The sequence below is a fragment of the Rutidosis leptorrhynchoides genome, chromosome 8 (genome assembly GCF_046630445.1).
Source record: "Rutidosis leptorrhynchoides isolate AG116_Rl617_1_P2 chromosome 8, CSIRO_AGI_Rlap_v1, whole genome shotgun sequence".
In the NCBI taxonomy this organism is placed as follows: Eukaryota; Viridiplantae; Streptophyta; class Magnoliopsida; order Asterales; family Asteraceae; genus Rutidosis; species Rutidosis leptorrhynchoides.
The window spans coordinates 44806892-44831175 of NC_092340.1; the positions used below are offsets into that span (position 1 = coordinate 44806892).

A 24284-nucleotide genomic window follows, 5' to 3' on the forward strand; every position below is an offset into this window, starting at 1 on the left:
AATGTTGGTCATTATTAATTTATAATTTATAATACACTATAATATGCATATTTAAAGAGTTGGGTGACAACATGGGCGGATGTGATCCGTGGTTTTACGGGATACTATTGAAATACGCGATGTAGTGGAATTTTTTTTGAGTTTTTAACTAGTGATATCAGTGAAATTGTAAATTTTTTTTTGTGACACCATTGAAATAAGCCATCTAGTATAATATTTTTTTTTTTAGATTTTAACCGGTGATACCAGTGACCACCAATCCTAAATTCGCTACTAGTGACAAAGCATCAACATGCATCCCCGCCTCTAATATACATAAAGCTTGCGATCAATTTTATCTCTTCTTTTCACACCACCATTTAACTTGATCTAACATAAAAAAATAAACGAAATAAAATTGATCTATCATAAAATAAATAAAATCAATCAATAAATCAAACTGAAATAAAGATTGATCTAACAAAATAAATCAGTATATAATCAACAAATCATATTGATATTCAAATCTTAAAATTTAAATTAACATTTTATTTATGTGTGAAACAAGAAAGGTGAGATTCGCGCGCTACTGCTTGAAAAGTGCTAGCAATTTAACTAAAAAAATAAAAAATATTATATGTTTTAAACCGTGTAATAGCGAGTGTATGTATTTATGTATACTATCAACTTTCTTCAAATGATAAAGACATAATAGGCAAAAAAAAAAAAAATTAAAATGATGAACAGTTCTCGGCGAATAGGAATCTGGGAAAAAAAATATTAAAATGATGAATAGTGAGAAATAAAAAAAATTAAAAAATGATGAATAGTGACGGGTAACTGTTGCTGAATAGTGAACGAACAATAGAAAGACACATTCACTTTGATAATTAGTATATGTAGTACTAATAATACGGAGTAGCATTTTGTGTTGTCTTGTAACTAGTAAAGATAATTAGTATTGGGTGACTAATTGTGTATACCGACCTTAGCTCAGTTGGTAGAGCGGAGGACTGTAGTGTGATCATAGCTATCCTTAGGTCGCTGGTTCGAATCCGGCAGGTCGGATTTCTTATTTTCATCTTTTTTCCTCAGTTTTGTTCCAGCTGTATTTAAACACTAGCGGATAACGAAATTAAAGAGGACCTAATTTGTCAAAAGTTTAAAGTGAAGGACCTAATGTGTCAATAAACTTCCTGTCGTTCTAATTACATTTCTTCGTGCTCCGCCTGTGCTAGGTTTTCCTATTTTTAACCTAAAATCCACTCGCGTTATTCTAGCTCTCGAAATAAAACCGATTTTCGATAAAAGGTAATCTTTGTAAAATCAGCAACAATTTCGTCTGATTTAACATATTGTGTGATTACCTTATGAATATCATCTTCAAGTTCTCTCAAATATTTTTTTTCCTTTAATGATCAGATTGGTAATTGTTGAAATCAATGGCTGGAAAAGACTCCGATTACCGTATATTTGTTGGAGGACTGTCATGTTACGTTGACGAGCGTCAGCTTGAAGACGCCTTTAGCCGTTTCGGCAAAATTATCGATTCTCAGGTTCATTTCCCTTTTTTCACTTATTACGCGTATATAAAAGTTGTTTTACTAAATAATCGATAAATTCTACTCTGTGTTTTATTTTTTAGGGCGTTAGTTTGTATAACTAAGTAGTTATTATATGCTGTTTCATTAGCTGAGGGTTTGTATAATGTTATACAGTCAGAAACTTGTATTAGCAAGATGTAACTATTCAACTTTGAGTTGGTGTCTAGGATTTTGCACGGAGGATGTAGGGAATTCACGCCCTACAGGATATGACGATTTTCTTGTGCTAATGTAGTGAACGTTTTATGTGTTATTGTAGTTACATGAATTGATGCTTATTTTTTCGTGCCTTTAAAGCCACACAACTACAATAATCATGCCGATAAGAAGGTTTTTATGTTTGTATGAAACCCTATTGATGCTAGAGAAACAAGTTTATGCCAACAAGATTGCTAGTCTTCATTATGTCAGCAATAGTTAGTTTTATACGGAGTATTGAATATGTAAGTTATGATTATTGTTATTTCTCTGATGTTTCTGTTATTGATTCTTTCTTTGTTTGTTCTTTTTGCTGGAATGCTGGTTCTGAATCTTTGTTCAGTTAAGATGATTTGTTTACAAGGAGATTTGGGTTCAATTGGTTTGAATTATTCAGTTCGTTTTGTTGTAATAGAACATGTATATATCAGGACGTTACACAAGTACACACCCTCCTTGAAGCCTTAATCAGATCTTTGTTTAGTCAAGTATGTGATCTGTTTTGAGAAAGAGTGGTGGTTTGAGCAAAACAGCAACTTGGACTCTCCTTATATATGTTATAAACTGTGTTTGTGCGTTCAAAAAGTCAGGGGATTTAGCAAACTTCAGGAAATTGTGTAGTTAGTGTTTGAACGCGTTCTTAACTGTTTAGGTTCTGTGAAGCAGCAGATAAGTGACAAACAATGCCGTGTTGGGCTTTGGCTGTTTGCGGTGCTTTTATTGAATCTAACAGGGGTGAGAAATTAGCTTTGAGCAGTAGTTTCTTAAAAGTCTGTGTTAAGTTGTGTTTAGATGTTGAAGTCTAATCGTTATGTATATCTGCCTTTCTCCAATAGCTCTGTATTTCACTCAGCTGTTTTGAATTTCAGCACTCTGATTAACTTCAAAGTCCATTAGGATTAAGATGCCCATCTCATATTTAGCAGGGAAACTGACAGAGGTTTGTTTTGTTGCTGTTTTTGAGGGATCTTCAGACTCTGATATTTAAGATTTTGAATTGATATGTGCATCAAAGTCTGCTGGTGGCCATCATGATATAGTAACCTCGTGATTTTCTGTACATGTTAATAAGGGGTTCTATTTGTTGATGTTGCTATCTGCACCACTTGTTGAACATTACTTGGTCCCATCTGTCTGATAATTTTCCAAGGTGATGAATGTTAGACTAGTTGGTAGCACTTGCAGCTTACTCATTTACACCAATGCCGAGTGCCTTCATATCTATGCGTCTGATTGCTGATATCATCTAGCTTCGTTTGTCGCAAATTGGGGCTCTACCTTTGTGTTGTCTTTTTTGGTTGGAGCTTTGTTTGTGGCAATTTGGGCATTTTCCTAGTTGTATATGACTTCTTTGCTTGGATATAGCAGCTTTGTGGGTGACTATATGAGAACTGTCGCTGCACTCTCCATTTTTTGGGTAGATTCGCCAATAAGAGAACTGTCCTTGGACGCATTTGACTTGGGTAGATCGACCCTTATGAGAATTGTCATTAAACAAACTATTTATTGATGTACGTATCAATCAGTCAGTTATGCTCTCGCAATTCATTCTATTCTCTTTTAGTCGACGCCACTGCTTTTAGCTGTAAAGCGTCAACTGTTACTGTTTTTGGGTGTTTTGTAATATGCGAACCTAACTTGCTGAAACCTCTGACACCATATATATGTTCGACTGGCAGTAAGAGATGCCGATGAATATTTGTGTTTTTTTGTTACAGGTGTCATTGGTTTCATAATAGAAGGGTTAGACCGACATCTGAGAGAGTTGAATAAGTTGTGTTACTAGTACGTAAAAGTTGTAGCACATTATGTTTTCAAATGTAGTGACATGCACTATTTATCATCTATAAAGGGAGGTTGTGAATCGTAAGTATCTGTAGCATATGGATGAAGAAAAGTTTGTAGATGAAACAAATGTAAGCTGTCAGAACTCTTTAGGATCCCATGTGTTGTTTGTTTCTCTGAAATATATCGGTTCGTAACAGATGCATTTCATTGACCAGAGTGGGGAAGAAAGTTTTATATAGGGATTTATTTTACTGAAAAGGCTCTTTATGCGATAGTCAAAATTCAGACTGTGTACTGTCGTAAAACCTAACAAATTAGAGTAAAACAAAGCAAAGTCTCGCAATCGTGTCATCAGTTGAATCCCAAAAGCAGTTGGTTGCTCTGGCAGACTTTTATAAGATTAGACTGGAGTCAGAAAGAAGAAATTGATGACATAATTGGTACATAGCACCTGATGTATTAGAAAGCTGACCAAAAAATTTGTTTGCTAGTCAAAATGATATAGAGGTAACATTACCAACTGAGTTTTTTTTCCTCTTATCGTGTTAGTAAATCTTATCACACAAGAAAAATATCGCTGTTATATTATTGTGTTAATGATGTTAGCAATGTTAATGTCTCATCAATATCACTATTTTGAATAGAATGATGATTAGTAATCTTTTTGGAAGGCATCTACTGGTAGACATTTTCACATAATTTGTGTAATGCCATATATATAACCTTTATTATAAACTATACACTTATTAATTGATGATGAATTGTCTCTGCTATAGCTTGAAGCCTTGAAGATCTATTTTTCATCAAAAAAGTCCAGCAGTTAGGATTTTCATGGCATACACTTCAACTTTGGAACAACATTTCCGTGTCAATGTAATTTTGGAATAAGAAATCTACTAATCTGAAACTAGAGTATCCGAATTTGCATGCATAATATCTTTTGTTGTATTTTTTGTAATGGAGTAAGATTGTGTGCTTTGCTGGATGCTGCATGTTGTATCTGAACGCGGTATACTATTTCCTTCACTTGATGAATACTTTAAACTTCACCTGTGTTATGCATTATTTGATTTTCGCCAATTTTATTCTGTCAAAGTTCGTAGTATGTTAAAGATATGCCAGTCTCATATCCATCTGTGTTTCTATACTTTGGGAAATATGCATCATCTGTTGTGATCTGTTATAATACTTTTTTTTTAGTTTGGAATACTTTGCTAGACCAACTTATATTGTTTATAGCTTTAGAATATTATAACCTGCTTTTTTGGTTAGATAATGCTTGAAAGAGACACTGGCCGTCCACGTGGATTTGGGTTTCTGACATTTTCAGACCGACGAGGTATGGAAGATGCGATCAGAGAAATGCATGGCAGTGATCTTCTTGGGGTCCGAGCGATATCAGTTAACAAGGCCCAGGCTAGAACGAGCGGTGATGATGCAGATCATGATTATGGTCGAAACTATCCCTCTGGCGGTAGAGGTGGTTATGGTGGTGGTGGTGGTGGTGGTGGTGGCGGTGACAGATCTCTGGGACAAGATGAGTGCTTTAAGTGTGGCCGGTCAGGACATTGGGCTCGCGATTGTACTTCACTTGGCGGTGGTGGTGGCGGCAGAGGTGGCGGTCAGTTCTCGTCACGTTCTAGGTTTGGTGGTGGTCGAGGAGATCGTTATGCAGAACGTGACCGCTATGTGGATGACAGGTATGATGCAGGGCGGTTTGGTGATAGAGACCGCTATGAGAGCAGAGACGACAAGTATGGCAGCCGCACTCGCTACGCTAATGACAGGTATCTGTATATTTTACATGTTAGACAACATAACTTGAATTGACCTGTTAATATCGAGTCTAAAGGGGTGTTTGGATTAATAATTAGAAGATGATTATTTGATTATTATGTTTCCAAATCGTAAATAATTAGTTAATTGTGTTTGGCAAATATTTTAAATCAATTAATTGTGATTATAGAGACGCAACGTGAAAATGAAAAAGCAGATCACCCTCATACTACAGCAAAACGTGATTAATAGATTATTGTTAATTCATCAAATAATCTGATTTATCAAACACTTATACAAGACTGATTATTAGATCATTGTGTTATCAAACAACATAATCAAATCCAAACACCACATCATTAATGTATAACACGTTATGCTACAGCTGATTATTTGATTATAATTATAATTATTTAAAACGCATAATCAATTTTCAAAGCACAAATGCAAACACCCTAAGTTGCCACGTCTAGTTGCATACTACATATGGTTTAAAGCAACAGACAAATGTTTATTTAAATTGTTTTGCATTCATGCAGGTATCCAGCAGCACCTAGTGGAGATCGGTTTGGAGGCGATAGGTATGTAGCTCCAGATCGGTATCCACCACCACTGCCACCGCAAAGTGGATACGGTAGGGAGAGAGATTATGATAGGGAAGTGGGCCCAAGGAGGAGCAGTGAGAGATATATAGGTAGTGGTGGGCCAGCACGTTATGAAGGAAGAAACTATAGGGACAGAGCTGGTCCGTATGACCGACCTAGAAGGGGAGGAGGTCGCCCGACTACGTTTGATTATTGATAACTTTCTTTGCCATCTGCTCCTACTGATTGATGAAGCTGTTATATGTGGCTTTCTAGATTTGCTTTGTGCTTGGATGACATAATTGTTTGTTTGTTTAGGGTATTTGATAGGCAGTTTATTTATATGGGTATTGACACGCAATATGTTCATATATTATACAGGATCTATCAATTGTCAACCTAGTGTGATAAATGGTATATGGATATAGAGAAATCGATTTTTATCCACCAACCATTCAAATATATTTAAGATAAAATTGCCCATTTCGTCCCTCTATTTTTCACTTTTGGCTCGTTTCATCTGTATGTTTCATTTTCTGCATTTTTCATCCTTAAAAACATTTTAAAGTCTCAATTTCATCCCTTATCCTAACGAAGGTTAACTGAGTCCGTTAAAACTATTTACAGGGACTATCCACGTAATCTTCAACTAATTAAACTACAAAAATCAATTCATTGTTCCTCTCATGATTTAAGTGGACTTTAATTTGATGGTGGTAATATCTTTTGAACAGTAACACCGACAACCTCTCTAATTAGTTTTTTTGATATACAAAATAATGAGATTTTTTTAACATACTTTATTCGATTTTTTCTAATCTCTTTTGAACGGCAACACGGACTTTAATCGATTTTGACAGGTCGAAGTTTAAACAGGCCGAAGTTGATCATGGACTATTTTCATAGGAGAAGTTTAAATTGCAGGCTATTTTCATTTGATCGATTTTGACATGTTTTAAACAAAATTCGATTAATCGATCAAATGAAAATAGCCTGCAATTTAAACTTTTCCTATGAAAATAGTCCATGATCAACTTCGGCCTGTTTAAACTTCGACCTGTCAAAATCGATTAAAGTCCGTGTTGCCGTTCAAAAGATATTAGAAAAAATCGATTAAAGTATGTTAAAAAAATCTCATTATTTTGTATATCAAAAAAACTAATTAGAGAGGTTGTCTCTGTTTCCGTTCAAAAGAAATTTCCACCATCAATTAAAGTCCACTTAAATCATGAGAGGAACAATGAATTGATTTTTGTAGTTTAATTAGTTGAAGATTACGTGGATAGTCTCTATGAATAGTTTTAACGGACTCAGTTAACCTTCGTTAGGGTGAGGGATGAAATTGAGACTTTAAAATGCTTTTAAGGATGAAAAATGCTTTTAAGGATGAAAAATGCTTTTAAGGATGAAAAATGCAGAAAATAAAACACAAGGATGAAACGGGCAAAAAGTAGAAAATACGGGGATGAAATAGGTAATTTTGTCTATATTTAAAGTTCAAATTTCAAAGTTGCCTGTAATATCTTCTATCCAAAGTGACTCACAAATCACGAATCGTAGGATCACAGGTGACCTTGCGACTGGCGAAGACATTTTGCCAATATCTTTTTTTTAGGGTGAATCGTTATAATTAGTTCGTAAAATGAGTGCTTTGCTCAATAACCTTTATATAAATACCAAGTAAAAAGTAAAGACTCATTTTTGATTTTTCTAAATATAGTCTTTGGGGCAGTTAACGTGTATAAAATATTGTGTGTAACGATTATAATAATGTGATATTTAATTATATACAAATATTTGTATGTCTTAGCGCCAAATACATCTAAAGTTTAATGTTTAAATTGGACGGTTGTAACGACCCGGAAATTTCTGATCAAATTTAAACCCTAATCTCTATATGTTTCCGACACGATAAGCAAAAACCCTAATGTTGAGTCTTGAATGTGTGAAATCAATATTCGGATGATTAGTTACCCTTTGACCATGCCTAACGATTCACGAACCTCTAATGGTAAACCGAAATATATGTATAGATATTTATACATGTAAATAATTATAAATAATAAATTAATTATACTAATATATTATTATGAGATTTAATGTGAATATTTAGAGTATATTGAGTGTATGGGATTTTGAACATGATATGTCAACATTAACTATGCATTAAATGTATAATGTTATACTTTAGGTTTATTTGCTTCAACAGATATAAAGTTTGTTATTTAAAATATAATTTTATATAGTATATATTTAAGAAACCTATACTTAATTATTAATATATGTATATTAATATATAAAAAAAAATTAATATCCAATATAAATTATTATAGAATATGTTATATAATATCGTATAATTAATAAAATAGAATACAAGTTGTTATATTCTTAATAGTACTCTTATTATTATTAAAAAAAATAATATTAAAGTTAATATTAATATTAATGAATATTATATTTTTAAATAAAAAAAATTATTATTACTTTTATTTATATTAAAAATAGTTTTATTTTGATTAATATTATTATTATTATTATTATTATTAATGATATTATTTGTTATAAAATTTATAGTTATCACTATCATTGATAATAATATTATTATTATTACTATTAGGTGATTATAAATTTTGTAAATTATATAATTTATAATATTAATTGTATTATTATGTATTATTATTAAATTATTAATGTTATAAGATTAATTGTAAATAAATACAAATATATATAATCTTATAATTTTATAATACAGATATATCTTTAGAACGCGTTTTTTTTCTTTTCCTATCAATATCAGTTCCATTTTTTCTTTCTGATTCTGTTAACATGTGAAACTTTGTCTGTCGATTACTATCAGCTATTTTGGAATGATTAATACAGATGTATATAGGTACCATTCGATGTTATTACAGATTTTATCACTGCCTTTTGGAAAATAAAACAAATATATATACAAATACTCTCTGCTCGAAGAATTGATTAAGCAAAAGACCATTTTCGAATCAGTCATTAAATTCTATTAATACAGTATCTTTTGAAAACCTCTAGCGAAACTGTCTGTGGAATTTCAGTTTCCAATTCCTCAAAACCATTTTGAATTTGGGAGTCAAAACCGTCGGTCCTTAAGGGTGAACTTCTGGTTAATTGTAAAATTCGATTTCAATTGAGTGTCTTGGTAGCAATTACGAGTCCAGAAAGATTCTAAGGGAGGTTCTAAAGCTCTTTCATGAGGAAGTCACAATCCAAAACCGTATAGATTAATGGATTAACAATTGAGTTCATGAATATATAAAATTCTGTTACAGCACTTTATTTTAAATATTTGATTCTGTTTTAATTAGTTTAAATGATTTAAACGATCTCTAAATGTTTCTGTAAGTCCTAAAACGAATTGTAAATTGAGGAAAGGAATTTCTGTAGGTTTGATTCGATTTCATAGTTGAGGAAGGAGATGAAATATAAGTATTTTAATTACGGTTATATACATAAAAGTGTTGGGATAAATCAGATAATGGGCATTGGCCCAACGGTTAAGGGAGTGGGTAATGAGCGGGAGGTCCCGGGTTCGAGTCCTGTTCGGAGCAATTTTTTTTCAGAAAATCAATTCAAAAGGGGTATACATTCTTTATTATCAATTCTATTATAATTATTATTAATGTTAATATTATTATTATTATTATTATTATTATTAATAGAATTATTAATGGTATTATTAGAATTATTATTATTATTAGTAAAATTAGCAAAAGTATCATTTTTAGTAAGATAATTATTTTTAGAATTATTATTAATATTATACATTATTAAAATTAACATTTTTTTTAGCTATTTAAAAATTATCATGTTATCATTAAAATTAAAAGTATCATTTTAATTCTATTATCAATATCATTTTTATTAAAATATCATTACTACTAAGATTTAACATTTTTATTAAAGCTATCAATATTACTAAAATTATCATTTAAGATTATTAATATTATTATTAACAATATTAGTATTATTATTATTATTGTTATTATTATTATTATTATTTTTACATTGACAATACTATTATTATAAATTAAATGTACAAGATATATAATTTAAAATACATTATATAAATTTGTTTGATTACAATAATGTATGTTAATATATATATATAAATGATATAGGTTCGTGAATCCGAGGCCAACCTTATATTTGATCAATGATGTTATATGTATTTTTACTACAAAATACATTAGGTGAGTATATAGTCCCTTTTTAAACTTTAAATATTTTTGGGCTGAGAATACATGCGCTATTTTTATAAATGATTTACGTTATGGACACAAGTGACAAAAATTACGTTCTACATGGGTTTGAATCAAAAATCCCCTAGCTTGGTAACTTTAACTATTGGTTTATGAACTGGTAGGCGCGAATCCTAAAGATAGATCTATCGGGTTTTACACCCCCACCCAGATGTTGTTCTAGTCACTACTAAACTAGAAGAACGGATGTTTAGTACTTCGAGGTTAACGGAACGCACTTGATTCGGTGCACATATTATTATAACTCAGGGGTACACACTCTTGTTAAGGCTAGTTACTGGGTGCCCACTGCTTGGAATGCTTTTCATACACTTGCGAGTGTATTATGTTTATAAATATGAAATCTTGTGGTCCATAGTTATAACGCTGCTAGCATCAAACCTATATATCTCACCAACTTTATGTTTACTTTTTAAAGCATGTTATTCTCAGGTACGAATTAAGACTTCCGCTGTGCATTAGCTCATACTAAGGATATTACTTGGGAGTCGATCATTGCAATGGGATCAACTGTTGAAGATTTCGTCCGAGAGGATTAGTTTCGGATTCTTACAGTTGGTATCAGAGCGGTGGTCTTAGTGAACCAGGTCTTGCATTAGTGTGTCTGACCAGTAGTTGTTAGGATACATTAATGAGTCTGGACTTTGACCGTGCCTACATGTCAAAAGTTTTGCTTATCATATTTAGTCGGAAATCATCTGCTTATCATCCTTAGGAATTGCATGCTTAGTATTCTTAAGTCTAGACACGTCTTACTGCATTTAGTGCATCGATAGTGTATAGACAAAATTCGTATCCTAGCGTATCTGTTGCTATAGACATTGCCTGACGAATTTCAAAGATTCTCCGCAAATCACGGGATTTTGAGTATTATAAATACATATGTAAGTTATGTATTGAAGAATATCAAACCCAACTCCTATAATTTATCCCAAACCAAAAATTCATTCCCCGACTATACAAGATGAACTCCGCGTCCAGTTCGAATTCCTCCGACTCCGACAGCTACGCTGATATGGATTTTCATTCGGGCTCCGAAGGCAGCGTCACTGGAATGGATCAACCAATTTCCCATCATCTATTCTGGATGAATTGGGGGTGGGTTCGTAGTGTACTAAATTATTGGAGACAAGAAGAAGGTGATCCCTTTCACCCACCGAATTGCCCTATTGACGACGAACCTGAAGCACTTACCGGCGAACCTGTTCGAGAAACCATTTTCTCTCTCATTTCTCGAGTATCTCGTCACGATTATATCCTATCCCATATTTCGGATCTTGGTCACTCGCTCACCTCAACCGCCAATCATCCTGGTGTACTAACATAAATTAATGAACTTCGCGCTCGTGTGACGGCTTTGGAGAACACGGTGCGAAGGTTACAAACATCAGCAGCAGCACCAGCAGCATAATCTGTATCATCACCATCAACGCCGACAGTACCCTTATCACCCCCAACCACAACCACGTCGTAAACCTCAATATCACAATCTGTACCTCGGATAACAACATCACACGCCTCAATAACCCCATCGGTACTTAGAGTATGATCTTCGTTCTACATATCGTTCTACATCGATTATCTTCGCTTTACATATTGTTCTACCTCATTTATCTTCGGTCGACATGACGATTATGTCATCTCTAATGTTTTAGAGATCATGTAATCAAGTGCTAACAATAAATCAAATGAGTATAAAATCTTATTGACTCATTAAATCCATAATGACATCTGAAGAAAATATATATGCAAGTATATTTTCATAAAGATCGTAATTAAAAATTCTTTCGTACAAACTGTTAATGATGAAAATATTTTAACGGGTGGGTAGTACCCAAGGAATATTTAAAATTCACATTAACAAGTTACACTGTACATTCTTCCCAATCTGATTCAACGGTCATTTACTATCCTACTTACAATCATCAATATACGTATCCGTTCATTTCAGAATAACCATTTCCATTCAAATTTCATATTTGGATTCTTACCTATCCGAATCCAACAAGTGGCATAAAGAAGAAACATTGGACAAATTAAAAATTGTTAGAAACACACGAATTAACTAATTAAAAAAAATCTGTTAAGGATTCCACGCTAACTGTTCCGGCTAACTGTTCCCAGCTAACTGATTAACATTTAATTTATCGCAATTTACATTCTCGCAATTTTATTTATCGTCATTTAAATTCTGTTATTTACTTTTACGCACTTTAAACGGGACACGTATGCAAGGTTTCGACTTATCATATCGACCCATCTATATATATATTTCGGAACAACCATAGACACTCTATATGTGAAGGTGGGAGTTGGCTATACAGGGTCGGAGTTGATTCCAAAATATATATATACTTTGAGTTGTGATCGACACCGAGACCGGTACACGGGTCACGATACGTATTAATTATGTATATTAAATTATATATGAATATATTGAACTGTTGAACTATTGGACTATTGGACAATCACACTATTAGACTGCCAACTTTGGGACAATTAAAATGAATTAAAATGTTGATTATAACATATGAAATTAAACAATTCTTCAAGTTTGCCACTTGATTCTATCCTAAAACCTCATTTGTACATTGACAATTACAATTCGCGTTCAAATCTTTCACGATTCTTGAAAACACCTCGGTCGAGAAGTTGAACCAGCTGCACCTCGTCTATGGAAGAAAGATTCATGCATAAAGTTATGCACCTGAAAAACTTTCGAAATCGAAGTTATAGTTAAAACCTATTCGCGTCGAATTCCTTATCATTCATTAGCAAAAACAACCGTACGATTCCTTTTCAAGTAGCCAATTTTGTCACAGCCCCATTTCGACTTCTCAGTAAGACTACTCTCATTACAACTTCAATATATATACACGTTGTTCTTCCGCCATCGTTACCGGAGAATCTTTTATATTCCACGACATCATGTACCGGCAGCTCGTCATCCCTTTGGCAAAATCAACAATCAGTATTTTGAAAATCTCGTAGAACTTCTTCAGTTATACCTAAAACGTTTATCCCTAAGAAATTCATACTTCGAATATGAAGTTTCTGAAAAACACTCTGGACTATGAAATAATTCTTGAAATGCTGATAAAGCAGCAAAAACCGTAAACGACCTTAATAGTCAAAAGTTTACGATGAAGTACATTATGTTGGAAAAGCCCAGAAAAAGAGAAGTGTTGAAACTGAAAAAAACGGATTGAGCAAAGTATGAAGGAGACCGTGGACAAATCATGAAAACTAAACCAGACTTCAAAGAATCCAAACGATTCAATGTCTACTGAAATCGATAGTAAGAACCCTACTCCTTGTTCTAAACCTTTTCATATGATATTTTTCATCAACATCTTATCTTAGATATTATAAGGTATTTTCATATCTACCGTTATACATATTCTCCATATTTCTGGAGATATTCTCATAGCTGTTCTTATCCGAAATCATGTATTTCTCCGTAATATCTGCGTTACAATATAAAAGAAACTGTGTTAGTTTCTAAGTTCTAAAACCTTCGAATTTAAAATAGGAATGTTCTGAAGCAGTGTTGGGAACTGATGCATGAATTAGTATAATATAATGAAACTTGATCAACTTCATTATATTACAGTAAATAATGTTAAGTTTCTAATGGAATGTGATGATTCACAGTACCATCATCATGTGCCATGTTACACGACTCTTTCATTTTATTTAATTTCTAAGCGTATCACGGAAATATTTCCTTGATATTTCCGTTCTTCCGTTATTCCACAGTTGCTAATAATTCATGCTAATATATCTTCCTTCCGATTAGAAGATTTCCTTAAATCCCTTAAATTCCGAAATTCAACATGACTACGTCAAAAGTTAAGACGGACCTTTATTTCTCCAGTTCACACTTTTGTGACAGCTTCACTTGTACGCTTCACATAATCGGATTGTTTTATCTATAATAATCAATAATGATAAAACTCTAATTATCAACTCTTATTCGTCATAAAAACAATTTTATTGTTAGCCATGACGACCTCACTCAAATTTCGGGGACAAAATTTCTTTAACGGGTGGGTACTGTAACGACCCGGAAATTTCTGATCAAATTTAAACCCTAATCTCTATATGTTTCCGACACGATAAGCAAAAACCCTAATGTTGAGTCTTGAATGTGTGAAATCAATATTCGGATGATTAGTTACCCTTTGACCATGCCTAACGATTCACGAACCTCTAATGGTAAACCGAAATATATGTATAGATATTTATACATGTAAATAATTATAAATAATAAATTAATTATACTAATATATTATTATGAGATTTAATGTGAATATTTAGAGTATATTGAGTGTATGGGATTTTGAACATGATATGTCAACATTAACTATGCATTAAATGTATAATGTTATACTTTAGGTTTATTTGCTTCAACAGATATAAAGTTTGTTATTTAAAATATAATTTTATATAGTATATATTTAAGAAACCTATACTTAATTATTAATATATGTATATTAATATATAAAAAAAAATTAATATCCAATATAAATTATTATAGAATATGTTATATAATATCGTATAATTAATAAAATAGAATACAAGTTGTTATATTCTTAATAGTACTCTTATTATTATTAAAAAAAATAATATTAAAGTTAATATTAATATTAATGAATATTATATTTTTAAATAAAAAAAATTATTATTACTTTTATTTATATTAAAAATAGTTTTATTTTGATTAATATTATTATTATTATTATTATTATTAATGATATTATTTGTTATAAAATTTATAGTTATCACTATCATTGATAATAATATTATTATTATTACTATTAGGTGATTATAAATTTTGTAAATTATATAATTTATAATATTAATTGTATTATTATGTATTATTATTAAATTATTAATGTTATAAGATTAATTGTAAATAAATACAAATATATATAATCTTATAATTTTATAATACAGATATATCTTTAGAACGCGTTTTTTTTCTTTTCCTATCAATATCAGTTCCATTTTTTCTTTCTGATTCTGTTAACATGTGAAACTTTGTCTGTCGATTACTATCAGCTATTTTGGAATGATTAATACAGATGTATATAGGTACCATTCGATGTTATTACAGATTTTATCACTGCCTTTTGGAAAATAAAACAAATATATATACAAATACTCTCTGCTCGAAGAATTGATTAAGCAAAAGACCATTTTCGAATCAGTCATTAAATTCTATTAATACAGTATCTTTTGAAAACCTCTAGCGAAACTGTCTGTGGAATTTCAGTTTCCAATTCCTCAAAACCATTTTGAATTTGGGAGTCAAAACCGTCGGTCCTTAAGGGTGAACTTCTGGTTAATTGTAAAATTCGATTTCAATTGAGTGTCTTGGTAGCAATTACGAGTCCAGAAAGATTCTAAGGGAGGTTCTAAAGCTCTTTCATGAGGAAGTCACAATCCAAAACCGTATAGATTAATGGATTAACAATTGAGTTCATGAATATATAAAATTCTGTTACAGCACTTTATTTTAAATATTTGATTCTGTTTTAATTAGTTTAAATGATTTAAACGATCTCTAAATGTTTCTGTAAGTCCTAAAACGAATTGTAAATTGAGGAAAGGAATTTCTGTAGGTTTGATTCGATTTCATAGTTGAGGAAGGAGATGAAATATAAGTATTTTAATTACGGTTATATACATAAAAGTGTTGGGATAAATCAGATAATGGGCATTGGCCCAACGGTTAAGGGAGTGGGTAATGAGCGGGAGGTCCCGGGTTCGAGTCCTGTTCGGAGCAATTTTTTTTCAGAAAATCAATTCAAAAGGGGTATACATTCTTTATTATCAATTCTATTATAATTATTATTAATGTTAATATTATTATTATTATTATTATTATTATTAATAGAATTATTAATGGTATTATTAGAATTATTATTATTATTAGTAAAATTAGCAAAAGTATCATTTTTAGTAAGATAATTATTTTTAGAATTATTATTAATATTATACATTATTAAAATTAACATTTTTTTTAGCTATTTAAAAATTATCATGTTATCATTAAAATTAAAAGTATCATTTTAATTCTATTATCAATATCATTTTTATTAAAATATCATTACTACTAAGATTTAACATTTTTATTAAAGCTATCAATATTACTAAAATTATCATTTAAGATTATTAATATTATTATTAACAATATTAGTATTATTATTATTGTTATTATTATTATTATTATTATTTTTACATTGACAATACTATTATTATAAATTAAATGTACAAGATATATAATTTAAAATACATTATATAAATTTGTTTGATTACAATAATGTATGTTAATATATATATATAAATGATATAGGTTCGTGAATCCGAGGCCAACCTTATATTTGATCAATGATGTTATATGTATTTTTACTACAAAATACATTAGGTGAGTATATAGTCCCTTTTTAAACTTTAAATATTTTTGGGCTGAGAATACATGCGCTATTTTTATAAATGATTTACGTTATGGACACAAGTGACAAAAATTACGTTCTACATGGGTTTGAATCAAAAATCCCCTAGCTTGGTAACTTTAACTATTGGTTTATGAACTGGTAGGCGCGAATCCTAAAGATAGATCTATCGGGTTTTACACCCCCACCCAGATGTTGTTCTAGTCACTACTAAACTAGAAGAACGGATGTTTAGTACTTCGAGGTTAACGGAACGCACTTGATTCGGTGCACATATTATTATAACTCAGGGGTACACACTCTTGTTAAGGCTAGTTACCGGGTGCCCACTGCTTGGAATGCTTTTCATACACTTGCGAGTGTATTATGTTTATAAATATGAAATCTTGTGGTCCATAGTTATAACGCTGTTAGCATCAAACCTATATATCTCACCAACTTTATGTTGACTTTTTAAAGCATGTTATTCTCAGGTACGAATTAAGACTTCCGCTGTGCATTAGCTCATACTAAGGATATTACTTGGGAGTCGATCATTGCAATGGGATCAACTGTTGAAGATTTCGTCCGAGAGGATTAGTTTCGGATTCTTACAACGGTTTAAAATATTGGCAGAAATATCTCATGTCTTATGGCATAGGATCTAGAATTATTATGCGTCATCTTCAATTAATTAAAAAACAATAAAATAAAAGCAATTGAAATGGACATTTGGATATAACTAGAAAAAATCCGACCGCGCGTTGCTGCGGTTGTATTCGACGCGCGGTCCAATTTGGATATACGATGTCCGTTTCGCGTATAGTTAGTCGTGTTGTATATGTATATATATGTATGTAATATATCCCGAAATATTTACTTTTTTTAACGATGTCCGTTTCGCGTATAGTTAGTCGCGTTGTGTTCGTAAAATTATTTCGAGTTGAACGGTGGTCTCGGAAAAATTTAACTCGCACCGAGCGTGAATATAGGGCCCGTTATTTAGTGTTTTTTTTAACGATGTCCGTTTTGCATATAGTTAGTCCCGTTGGGTTCGTGAGATTTTTTCGAGTTGAACGGTGGCCTCGGAAAAATTTAACTCGCACCGAGCGAGAAGATAGGACCCGTTATAAATTCGGGTGGAGTAAGGTTTTTTTATTTTAATTAAATTATAAATTTACGTTTTTTACCCCTGAAAAAGTGTAAAGTTGAGGGGTTGTTGTGTAATTTGTGCGAAAGTTGGAGGACCATTTGTAGTGTGAACGCAAACTCAAAACGACAACTCGTTAAAACTGAAACGACCAAATTTGGGAGGAGGTTTAGTATGTAAGTATTAACGACCAAATTTGGGAGGAGGTTTAGTATGTAAGTATAATATAATATAATATAATATAATATAATATAATAATAATGCAACGAGTGACCACAAACATTTTATCTTCCCATGTTACTATGTTAGTACCGATAATTGCTCCTAAACCTTAATTCCTAAGAAAAATACTCGTATGTGCATTTGACAAAATCGTTAATCAATTTGATTAGTATATTAATGATAGCCTTTTTTTTTCCCTTTCTGTAGTCAATCAAAAAATCTTGGAATTAATTATTAATTACTATAGTAATAATAACGAAAATAAACCACCACTGTTTGTAGTGGTAATGTACAAAACTAAAAAGATAAAAAAATGTATGTACGAAAACGGTGATATTGCAACTGAGCCACCATCAAACGTCATCCCAAAGTAGTCATCACCGACACTGTTACTGCCTTTTCCGGTGTTCCCACTTGCGCTATCACCTGTGATCGTACCATCACTGAATGACTCGTTCCCATCGTCATCCCTACACAAATGGTAACATTGGCTCAAACCATCCTTACAAATAACATATACTCCGTAATACTATTAGGTATTAGCACTAATTTGCGCATCATGCTATAAATGCAGTACATACTGGTTTAAAAGTGTCTAAAAAGTAATCACTTATTATAAAGGATGCTTTTTTGAAGTTTTTCCATAACATGATTATTGGTATTGGTAACAGAAATAAAAAGGGTAAAAAGTTAGTGTATAGTTAATTATAAAGTGATTCTAGCGGTTATTGTGGAAATCAATGATGATTACACAATAATGTTATGATCTAAAAAGTCAAAGTGGAGTAGTGGACACTAATTATTTATCACCTTTCATAGTCAAGGGGAGAGAGTTACCAAAATACTACGGAGTACTAATTTTTTTTTTTATTTTTTGACAAAAATAATGAAAACTCATATAGATACGAGGTTGTTTTTCAAAGGAAAACGTCCTCAACAGAGAATACAAATAGACAGGAGAAACTGAAAAGCTCGCATCTAGACAACAACCAAACTAAAGGAAAACTATCTGTAAAGGAGCCTCCCTAAACAACCCGAAAAACCTTAAAACAACATACTAACCAATACAAAACCGAATACTAAATGATAATACCATGAAGTAAACCAAACGAACTAAGAGAAATCAAACGATTTTGATTAAGCACATTTCTTTTTGTGAATTTTGTGAACTAAGAGAAAAACTACTACTGTACTTATATATCACCTTTCATAGTTATTTATCACGTTTTATACTCTAAGATAACTAAACTCCAATATTGTTCATATTCAAAATTAACTTATACTTTAGAAGCACTTGAGTTATATTAAGACACAAAAAGTTACTCAGTAAGCAAGAAATGGGTCACAATGAACACACTATTTCTCTACAAAAAGATGCAAGTAGCTAATCCTTTCTTTTGTCAATATGCAATACAACTAATCTTCAAAATGGAATAAATCAAGTGTGGCCCCATTTGTAGCCACAAGTCACGGTTTCCAGCTTGCTTATACGGAGTACATCATATTTTTTTTCCAATTCCTGACATAAATGATTTTGAAATTTCTCATTTATGAAAACAAAATCTAGTTACATTTTAGTCAGGTTCTAAAAAGCACACTTCCTTTTGTGTATTTTTTAGATATAGCCGATATGCACACATGAACTGTGAAACAGTCAGCAGACCCGTTTTTTTTTTTTTTTTTTTTTTTAATCCATTTCCTATTTTGGATATTCAATTGTGTTACATTGTGTTGGTCACTAAGTTAATAAACCAAGTTCACTTTGGTTACATACTTACATGAAAAAGGGCAGAATTACCCTTTTGCTAAATTTTAATTGTGTGACATAAAGTGGACCATTTGGTATAGACTCAGGGGCGTCTTAGAGGCCGTGCAAGATAGGTCATCGCACATAGCCGAAATTTAGAGAGGGCACGGAATTTTTAAAAAAACCTTTTATATATACTCGTTCTACCATCGGTCCAAATAAAGGAAAAAAGAACTTACAGTCGAAAAAATATTCTTTTCTTCTTTCGACACAAATTACCCTAAATCAGAAGTCATTTTGACAGAGTAATCTCGGAATCAAAAATACTAGTTTTATTATTAACAATAATAACCTTTTGGTAGTATATATTTTTATACATATGCAAAATTTTAACGTTTTTAAGGATCCATGTTTAAATCTCGAACAGAGCCTTGTAAATCAATGAGACATACACAAAGTAAAGTACTAAAGTTACCTTTATTTTTTTATTTAAAAAAGCCCTATGAGAATTGAAAAAGACAGTATTACCCCTTTCCCTTAATCGAATCTAAGAGTGCATGCTTGGTTTTTATATGAAGAAAACACATGATTGCCCTTTTCCTAATTGTCAGCTAAGCGAATATTATTGGTCTGAATCTAATAATTATTATAGTATGTTCGTTTTGCTTCATCTTAAGAAACCTTTTTGTTAATTTCCAGTTGAAACTCTAAGAGGATGCCAGTAGGACTTTTGACCCTTAAAATAAAGTGTATTCGTCCCTTTTCACTATGAATAAGACAGTTCATGCTTTTTCTTAAGGTGTTTAGTCATTAGGTCCCACATAATATTTAAAACCAACTTGTGTGACACTTGATTACAATAATGCAAAACTTATTATAGGGTAATGATTCATACACTCCAATAATTTGGTCATGCACCAGCAAATGTACTCTAAAGCATATTTGGTGGTGTATGGCTGAAAATGGTGCTATATGAATCACTGCTATTATGTTGCTAATACTATTTTTTTATAATCATATATACACAAAACTAGTGCCTTGTATAACTTCAAAAACACCATCAAATGTCATTAAGATTAGGATCATGTAATAATGTAATTTTATTTTTTGAGCAAAATGATGAAAATATATCAAATCAACTCAGAGATGATTCTTACACAATAAAAATAAAAATACTTATAAAATCATTCTGCTAACCACTAAAGGGTAGGATAGACATTTTGGCCAACAAATAAACATTGACCAAGTTGGTAGTACCATGTGAAGGCCAATGGGTCAATTAGATGGTGAATTACTACTGTATAAAGTAAAAACTAATCTTTAATGCTAGTTGCAAAGCAAAGAGTATGCAGGATCAACAGAGTACACATACCTTGGCCCACCAAAGACACCTGCGTATAACGTCAACTGAGTCACAAGTGTAGCCGACTTCGGCTCATAGCTCTCGGCGTTTGCATAGGTTGAGCTCAAGCCATCGCCAGAGGGCACGAAGAATGCACCGTTTACCATTATATCACCATCCGTTCTCCAATTCCATCCAGCCCAATTCTCCTCACCTGTGTCCACTCGCTTTGTCACCTGTGCACGATTGTTCGTTCAAAATGATTATAAAACAAGTTATTGTCATTCAGAACCTTTGAATCATTCATATTATGAATCATTCGACGCTTAATCATTTAGTTTTATCAAACACACCCTAATTGAAATTGACAAACTACAATGATGCACAAAAAAGGAAGCTAAAACAATTAAATCATTAAAGCTGAATCCTAAACATATCACAATAAACCTAATTTATAACCTTAAAAAGCTACATACCTCCTTAGAGTCAGCTTCCGGTGGTGCAATGTATCGATTACCCTGACTATTAATCGTCGGGTCCGCACTACCCCCAATCGCATACATTTTCCATTCTGTAAAATCATTATTCACTACATGAAAATACCCATGTCTACACCTTGGCATCCTCTGTATCAATCCCCTCCCAAAATGATTAAATGCAAATGTCACCTACACATACACACACTCTCACATAATCGCTTAAAAACTATTTGAAATTAGTGTTTAACTGATATATAACAAATTAGTGTACTAAACATTTACCTGCATTCCTTTATCAGCAATGTATTTATCATCATGACCCATAAGCATAACTTCATTATGATTAGTAAAATAATTATTTGAAATAGTAATAGCAGTGGACCCCAATACAGCATCAATTAATCCATCTGTACAATGAGATAATGAACAATGATCTATCCATATATTTCTTGATCCAGATATACTTATTCCATCACCGTCCAATTTGCCTCTGTACCCAACATACGATGGACTTGACCGTATATTAGTATTCCCTGATGGTTTACAATCATAAACCCTAATATTATGTATTATCACATTGGTGATGTATTGAATCGTAATACACCCGTTACCGGTGATTGCCACGTTGGCACCACGTCCATCAATCGTTTTAAAACTGTTGAATATTAACTCGTGTTTAAGTTTAATTACCATGTTTGATTGGAATATGATCCAAAGTGGTTCGGTTTGTAACACGGCGTAACGGAGAGTTCCCGGCGACGGTGAAATGACGTCATGGTCGGAGGAATCGGTTACGACGTAAATCTGACCGCCTTTTCCGCCGACGGCTGATTTACCGAACCCAATTGCGCAGTCTGCTAAACGTTGACGGTTTTTTGACCAATTTGGGTCGCAGCGCCAGCAATCGTCGATTGGGTTTCCGGTGAGACAACTGCTGCCACTGCCGGTGTTACTACCATCGAGCATTTTTCTTCTGTATATAGATACATTTAGGCTCCTGTATGTATATAAAATTAGTCAAAATAAAGTCAAATGTGAGGTAAGGGGAAATTACTTTTTAACAGTTTTTTGGAAAATTAAAGTGACCCAGAAGGTAAAATGTGGTACTGAACAAAACCCAAATAGGAAATTGTGTAACTGTAGCATTAAAAAGGTGAAATTTTTTCTTATTTTTTTGAAAAGGAAGTGATACCCACATGATGGAAGACAGTAATGAGCAAAACCCAGATGGGATTACTTGTAATTTTACTCTCAAATTACTAAAGAAGGCGAATTTTGTGTTGAATTTGATAAAAATGTTACCTTTGTACTTCTTGAACAACAGCTTCAGGATTTGGGTGTTGATGAGGGAGTGTAAGATTAAAAGTGGCTTTAATGACAGAGAATAGTGATGTTAAGAGGCAAAATAGTAAAATGCAAGTGGTTGAAGATTGAGCAAGAGACATTGCTTTTGTGTTGATTTTGAAGGATTAAATGCAATAAATAAATGGGAAGAGAGTTGGGTTTATGGCTCTGTCAAGAAAGCTCAAGTAAAAGATATGGGTCTAACTTTAACATGAGTGGTAGAAGGGAGAAGGAGCAAGCCATTGGAAATGCAATATTTGCTGATGGTTATGTACAAGTTCTTTATAAAGATCAATGGGGCTCATGGCAAATTGACAATCTGTAAATTTAAATTAAATAATGTATAGCAGCAAGCAACTCGTTTTCGTTAGTTTCCTTAGAGCACTAGAAGTCGTTCAGTGTTAAATATCATTGTTAAGTTTAACACGGGGATTTAACACTAAAGTCAAAACGGATGAAATCGTTCAGTGTTAAATCAATTATTTAATTATTATTATTTAATTTATTTTTATATTTTTATTTATTATTTAATTTATTTAACTAACAAAAAATATAATATAAATAGAAATAAGTATCATTGTGAATTTTTTTTTAAAATTGTCCCAATTTCTAAAAAAGTTCAGTCCCTTTTTGCCCTTTTGTAATAGTCTAAATGATATTTTGGCCCAAAATCTGGTCCAATTTAATAATTCTAAATGTGACCCAATTGTATATCATAGAACTCTAAAATTTATACCCTCTTTCATCCCATGTTGTTGTTCTTCTTCTCTCCTCTCTGTAACTAAAAAAAAAAATCACAGCACCTGCAAACTCAAAGAAAAAGAAGGAAAAAAAGAAGAAAAGAAGGAAAAAATAAAGAAGAAAAAGAAGAAGAAATAAAAGAAAAATAAATAAAAGAAAACAGCGTTACACAGGCAACGGTGGGAGGCGACGGCGAGGTTTAATACCGGTTTAACGCCAACGGGGAGTTAACACCACCACTGTCTCCGGCGTTAAATTCAGAAAACAGTGGAAAAAAAACTCGCGACTCCTAGTGCTCTTATGCCCTATTCCCGAGTTATTATACGAAACGAAAGTAATAAAATGAAGAGAAGTTTAGGTGAGAAATGTGATATCTTTCCAAAAAAGGCAGGAGAGTTCGAAGGGAAAATTAGACTAAATTCTGCGTCTCTCCTCTTCTTTCTTTATAAACAAAAATTTGGGAACACATTTAATTTAAATTTCTCTTCAATTACTTTTTTTCTTCTTAAAATATAACTCGGCAACAAAGCTTATGGTGCGTTTGATAAAACTGAATAATTTAGCGCTGAATGGTTCAGAATCTGAATGATTTAAA

The 24284-nt window shown here is 32.1% G+C and overlaps 2 protein-coding genes and 1 non-coding gene across 5 annotated transcripts; 2 read left to right on the top strand and 1 right to left on the bottom strand.

The window, feature by feature from the left end:
* Positions 1-961: 961 nt before the first annotated feature.
* Positions 962-1047, top strand: TRNAY-GUA (transfer RNA tyrosine (anticodon GUA)). Its single transcript is given in 2 exon segments — positions 962-998; positions 1012-1047. It is a non-coding gene; the product is annotated as a tRNA-Tyr (tRNA).
* Positions 1048-1167: 120 nt separating this feature from the next.
* LOC139864903 (glycine-rich RNA-binding protein RZ1C-like) lies at positions 1168-6412 on the top strand. 3 transcript variants are annotated; one of them, XM_071853465.1, is made up of 5 exons: positions 1401-1535; positions 2125-2516; positions 2618-4076; positions 4842-5356; positions 5885-6412. In XM_071853465.1, the coding sequence occupies exons 4-5, from the start codon at positions 4845-4847 to the stop codon at positions 6144-6146; spliced, it is 774 nt and encodes a 257-aa protein (XP_071709566.1). In that variant the 5' UTR covers positions 1401-1535; positions 2125-2516; positions 2618-4076; positions 4842-4844; the 3' UTR covers positions 6147-6412. The 3 variants fall into 3 exon arrangements, with proteins under 3 accessions (XP_071709567.1, XP_071709566.1, XP_071709568.1); XM_071853466.1 differs by lacking the exons at positions 2125-2516; positions 2618-4076 and adding an exon at positions 1168-1290 and having other exon boundaries at positions 1402-1535; XM_071853467.1 differs by having other exon boundaries at positions 2125-4076.
* Positions 6413-18228: 11816 nt separating this feature from the next.
* LOC139862453 (probable pectate lyase 5) lies at positions 18229-23213 on the bottom strand. Its single transcript, XM_071851060.1, has 5 exons — positions 22907-23213; positions 21887-22601; positions 21602-21793; positions 21156-21361; positions 18229-18506 (listed from the first exon to the last, which is right to left on the bottom strand). Exons 1-5 carry the CDS (start codon positions 23047-23049, stop codon positions 18278-18280), a joined length of 1485 nt encoding a protein of 494 aa, XP_071707161.1. The 5' UTR covers positions 23050-23213; the 3' UTR covers positions 18229-18277.
* Between the last annotated feature and the right edge of the window lie 1071 nt (positions 23214-24284).